The sequence below is a fragment of the Prinia subflava genome, chromosome 4, assembly GCF_021018805.1.
Source record: "Prinia subflava isolate CZ2003 ecotype Zambia chromosome 4, Cam_Psub_1.2, whole genome shotgun sequence".
Classification (NCBI taxonomy): Eukaryota; Metazoa; Chordata; class Aves; order Passeriformes; family Cisticolidae; genus Prinia; species Prinia subflava.
In genome coordinates, this window is record NC_086250.1 from 51,702,377 (window position 1) to 51,708,472 (window position 6,096).

At 38.5% G+C, this 6,096-nt stretch overlaps 1 protein-coding gene across 1 annotated transcript in view; it reads left to right on the top strand.

Moving 5' to 3' along the window:
- The window catches only part of PTPRZ1 (protein tyrosine phosphatase receptor type Z1), a 91,401-nt gene extending 90,002 nt beyond the window's left edge, over window positions 1-1,399 (top strand). Inside the window, exon 30 of the mRNA XM_063395001.1 lies at window positions 430-1,399. Coding sequence (XP_063251071.1) covers window positions 430-570 — 141 coding nt within the window. The 3' untranslated portion in view covers window positions 571-1,399. The remainder of the gene's footprint in view (window positions 1-429) is intronic.
- Window positions 1,400-6,096: the final 4,697 nt, after the last annotated feature.

The following is a 6,096-nucleotide window of genomic DNA, read 5'->3' on the forward strand; positions in this document are numbered from 1 at the left end:
GAATTATTTGCATCTTAGTTTCTGCATAAATTAATCAAAACTGTCTTCCAGAGGTGCTGTAGAAAAAGAAGCCTTCCTGAAAAGAATTCAGATGACAAAAAAATGAGAAAAAAGCCAACAGACAAGCAATAATTCTAATCCTGTCCCCAAATTTACATTTGACTTTAACAAGGATTAGATTCAGCATATAATATTTCTTTTAGAATACAGCTTTCTCCCCTACCTTGACTGTGTTCCCTAATGTTGTGCTTTACATTGTGTACAGGGGGAGTCAGTCAGAAAATAATAAAGCTGAAAAGTAACACAATAAATTCTGGAGCACAGTACCTTGACAGACTGACACATCAGCTGTTAATGAATTTTGAGCAACAGTGTCACAAGATAACTATTTCTGCCAACATCCTGAGTGTATCCTCTTTTCTTCTCCAGGAACAGTACCAGTTTCTGTACAAAGCTATTCTCAGCCTTGTCAGCACAAGACAAGAAGAAAACCCTTCAGCATCTATGGACAGTAATGGCTCAGCTTTACCTGATGGAAATGCAGCTGAAAGTTTAGAATCCTTAGTTTAATTAGCACATCAAATCAAACATACACATTACTGCATCACAGCAGTCACACCTGGAGTTTACCATTATTATTTTCAGTTTTATACTTTGGGTGGGGAAAATCTGTCCAGTCAGTATATATATAATCAGACCCCAACCATTGCTCATACCAAGTGATTCCTGTTACATACGACTTTACTGTGGAATTTTTATCATTAACAATGTGTGCCTTTTCTTGAAAGATTTCTTGTAATACATTGTTACATCTGGACTAACTTGATTGACTTTTACAGTGTTTCTAATAATTGAATTGTGGTATTTTTTTCAGTATTAGTTTTTTTGATTTATCTGGCTTTACTTTTAACTTAAAATTACCATATTTGTAGATGTTAGGGAATCCTCAATTACAAACATGTCATGGGTTTAGTATTTGGTTGATTTGCTGTATTTATAACAATTTACATTTCCTAGAAATGCAACTTTTAATATAGTAGAATGTAAATAAAATACTGTTCTACATAACATTCAACATTTTAAGACTTCAGTTAGACATTTAGAATAGTAATCTGATACTTACTGTAAATACTGCTACTTCTGTAGTGATTCATGGACCAAATTTATATTTATAATTGTAGATTTTTATATTTTACTACAGAGTCAGTTTTCTAGTTCTGTGTAATTGCCTTGTTAAAATGATGTAGTCAGTATGTTTTTACTTTAACAAAGTCTTCTGATATATAATTGTGCAACTTAAGCAATTTACCTTCATATAGCTGCATGTGATTTTAACTTTTTGTGGGAACTAGAAATCATTTGTTTTGAAATGAAAACTTTTTATGAGACTAACACTGTACTTGGCATTGTTAAACTGTTTTTACCCTGGTATTGCAAAAATAAATATAAATATTCCAGTCTGTGCATAGTAGTCTTCCACATAAACAGTCTGCACTGTCATGTAGGAGAGCTTTTACTTACAAGAACCAGGACTCAAGGCTAATCTGCAGACAGCTGCTCTTCATATGGAATCTTCAAGTTCAGGAGACATTTATAGAAAACTTTAATGTAAAAAACATCTCTATAGTGTCCACATCAGCTCCTTTTTTAGCTTCTCCCCCCACCAGCTTCTCCCAGTCTGGTTGCCCACGTGTTAATGGGCTGTCCCAGTGTCCCAGCTGCCTTGGCTGGCCCCCTCCCAAGACACTCTGCTGGCTTGGCTTCAGATCATTCACCTGCTGAGCTCTTTGCTGCCTCCTTTGGACACACAACAGCCAAACCTCAGGAAGCAATAAAGCAAGCAGCCTCTGCGAGAACAAAAGCAAAATGTTTCAAGTTGGCCTCAATCATTTTCTGTAACCTTCAGAACTGGTGACAAAACATACTGATTGTACTGAAGGTTGCACAACCAAGGGGCTGGAGGAGCCTGGAGCAGAGTAAAATGTTTGTTTAAAACTAGCATGGGCAGCAAGACCAACTCTTTTCTCACTTTATGCAGTATATACAGTTGCTATGTGGAAATACTGAGAGCAGAAATATTGTTCTGGAGTAGAATGCACAGAAAATAATAGACTCTATCTGAGATGAAAACTAAGCATGGAGAAAAGACAGGCTTGATGTGAGCTTGGAAATTTTAGTTGACTGATTCCTGGAATAGGCATGGGCAAGGGAGCTCATCGTGTCAGCAGATAGATCTAGACCCCCTCAGCACTGTGTGACTGAGGAGCTGCAACAAAGCCAAAATAAATTGATATTTAGAGGAATCTAAACAGCAGAAACATTAAAGAATCCTCATACTATTAATACATGAAAGGAGCGTGAAGGTCCTAGCCAAGGAAACAGACTGGCACAGAATGTCAGAATAGCTAGCAGTGAGGCAGAGGTTTTCATGCTCTTACCCTCTTTCATTACAAGAAAAATAATCATATAGACAAAACAATGTCTCACCGAATCACAGGGATGGTGTAAGGTTGGAAGGGACCACTGAAGGTCATCCAGATCATATAAAATAGAGGGGTTTATAAAACTGTGATGTGCTTGAATTCTGTTTTACCTTTGACCACTTTTCTTTATAGCCACAGAGGTAATGGAGTGGTTGAATCCATTTGACTGGGGACCCTGGAGGTTTCCCTCTCCCCATCCACCAGAGCTGCGTGCAGGATGATTCCCCTGTCAGCCCAATGGCCCTGTGCAGGTCCAGCCAGGGAACGTGCAGTGAACCTGTTCCACACAGGGAGATACACGTGCATACACACACAGGATGGCAGAAATAAGATTCATGACACAGGGAATAGGACTAGGATTTAAGAAGGAGGCAGGACAGAGGGCCATGGCCAGACACAGGGCATGAACGGTGAAGGTACTGGCCAGCAGTCAGCACATACACATGCAAGCACCTTTTACCCCTCTTCTCGCCTTGTTCCTGTGGTTATTACTTCCATGTTCTCCTTAGTGCCTCTGTTTCTCCAACCTTGTCTAGCTCTTTCCAGGTAAAAAAGTTCTCACCTAATTACTTTCATGGGTCTTAGCTTTGCAGCTTTGCTACCCCATCCCCAGTGTGAAACCTCAGATGCTGCTGCTTAGATCTCAGCCACAGCAGTGTTATCGAGTTCCCTGGTATTTCTTACTTCACAAGCTTTTTCTGTCCAAAAGGTCTGCACCAGAGCTTGGCCTTCCCTCACATAACTCCCCATGATCTGCCTGTGTAGCACCACCAGACTTGATGGCACACTTCCTACCTAACTCCTCATTCTTGCCCTGCCCAGCAAGGTTCTCAGGATCTGTGCAGGTAACTCAGCCTTGGGCCAGGGGTGCAGCCACGTGCCTGCAGACACAAGTATTCATCTCTTTAGTTCAAAACTATAATTAGTTCATTAAATAATTCAGAGGGAACCTACTTTTCTGGGCTAAAACATCTTTACTCAGGTTTTAAACCTTTTTTTTTTTTTTTTTTTTTTTTTTAAATCCTGTGGTCTTGGCTATGGTTGCATATTTGGTAATTCTCAAGTTCAGGAAGAACAGGACTGAGATAGGACTCCTAAGTGCAAGCAAACATGCAATGTATCCCTAATTGAGTTAAATGCTTTTGATGAATAGGATCTAGAACTATTTAAAATTGCAGAGTTTGGGTTGACAGGAGTTAAAAATGTACATAACGGGTGCATTACCCCAAATGATGCACGTTTTTGTAAGAATTACACATACATGTTTTCCACAGTGTTCAGGCACAAATTTGTGCATACAAAGGTGTGTAAGGGTTGTGCTTTGAGAAAGGGATTATTCTCTCTTTCAGGTGGCCTGGGGGTTCCATACTACTTTTTCTAAAGCACTCAGATTTGCTGATAGCAAATTTGCACATCTAGGCTAACAAGGACAGCAATATTGTGTATGTCCCCCTTCTTATTCAAAAATTATAGAAAAAATTTTGATATCCTTATCTCTAGGTGTGTATCTACAAGAAAGGTTAACTGTGATTTTATTGCAAACCATATTCCATAACCTTATTAGCAGATACTATACTTCTGCACTTCACCAAATTAGCATCTTGTGTGTTACTTCTTCAGCATTTTCTTCTGGAAAACTGGATTGTTTCTTCACATATCCAATAACAAGCATGAAGTTATTTTCTGCTAATGTATTTACAATTTCATATAGTTGTACATAAAAAGTAATTTTTAGGCCAATTAATTCTATTATGTTTTTTCAAGCATCTATGGACCAAAATCAAAAAAGGAATCCTCCTTTCTAAAATCCCATCTTGATATAACTGTTCCTTTCAACCTAAATATTTTGCAGACGTTTTAAAATTGTAATCCAAGGAATCAGCTGTCATTCAAAGTTTCTTCCAGAGATGTTTGTAATCACATTCATCATCTTACCATGCTGACAAGTTATTTAAAACACAACTGCTTAAGATAATCTCTTTACTCACACATATTGGTTCTGATCTAGAAAAAAAATAAGAATCATAAAAAAATCTTCTATAATCTTCAACTGTGATGGATTACAGATTTTAATAAATGCGTGTCAGTTCCTCTCTCAGACAAAGGCCATATTCTAATTAATTTTTTTCTTATAATCCAAGCTACAGACTCAAAAGACATATAGCGTGCCTTTGCAAACTGGGTCAAGTGTGGAGAAGATGTTATGTATCTCTGGCAAAAAGTAAGACATTAATAAACAACATCAGGTTAAAGCTTTTTTCTTTACAAAGCTGTAAGTCGTGTGACAGGGAAAACTTGGCTAGTGATCTTCCTCCTAAGAAATCAAAAAGAGTTGAGAGTTTAAAAAGAAAAAAAAATAAAACAAGTAATTTACTATCACCAACTTTTTAGGGATTGTAATGTGGAGATTTAATACCTATGGAGAAGCATTACAAGAATCAGCTATAAGTGGTGAACAGAAGTCAAAACCTCATCACTATCAGTAAAATAACAAATCAGCTAAATACTTCAAAAATCAGTTGACAAAACTTGTTAGCAATGTTTTATCGCAGTGCTTTACCTGGTTTTACAGTTCTTTGCTGTGTCCTAGGACAATGTGAGTAATTTCAGACAGGTTGAAATTCTCTGTGGTAAATGCTTACTTCAAGATGAGTTTAGTAAACTTAAACTCCTTTCTCTCTCTTTCTGAAGCATAAACAAAGCACAGCTGGGGAGGAGAGGAGCAATAGTGTCTTGCTGGGGTTAGAAACAGAAACAAAGGCCCCACTGCTACCCTAGGCTTGAGCTATCATAGGTTACAGTCTTAGTTTTCACTACTTCCCTGCAGCAAGGCCCGTGTCTGACCATCCACTTCTCACAGGGTTGTGCTTTGGTGGATTAGGGTTTCAAAGGGACAAGAAGGAAGAGAAGTGTCTCAGTGTTTGGCCACATCATGTCTCACTCACCTCCATTTCAAATTACATTCTTTCCTTTCAAAGCCAAGACAGTGAGGGAAAAAAATCCCCAACTTATGGAGTGGAACTCTAATAGCTTGTGGAATCAATTTCTTTGTTTCTGGAAAGTCACAACTTGTACACAGTAGTTTATCAGGAATATATTTGACATGGGCTGATTTGCCTTGATAATATTCTACTAGACACCACTAAATTTCTTTTTTCTCCCCGTCATCTTATTTGTTTTCCAGCCTAATCACAACCACAAGAGCCCATTTTTCCCCTCCCATAAACAGCTATTTTGCTATGAGTTTACACTTTTTTAGGCAGTGTCACTTTTGTACTCTCCAAGGGATATAATTCTCACCTGCAGGAATATCTGGGGCTGAGAGAGGGTGAAACACAGAGGCAAAGAAGCCAGTCTGAGTGTAATGGGGCTCAAGCACCTTCATCTCAGAAGGTGCTGTGTGATATTCCATGTCATGAAGATCTGGCAATAGCATAAATTCCAAAATGAAAAAATGAGAGTCACAGTAAAACAATCTGTTCCTTGAAGCCTGATGTGAACAAAGAGTTTAAGAGCCTTTCACACAGGCAGTGACAGCAGAAGCCATGGATTCAGCTGAGCAGAGACAGGCCATGGGCCAGGCTCCCTGCCTTCCTGGGGCACAGGGAGATAT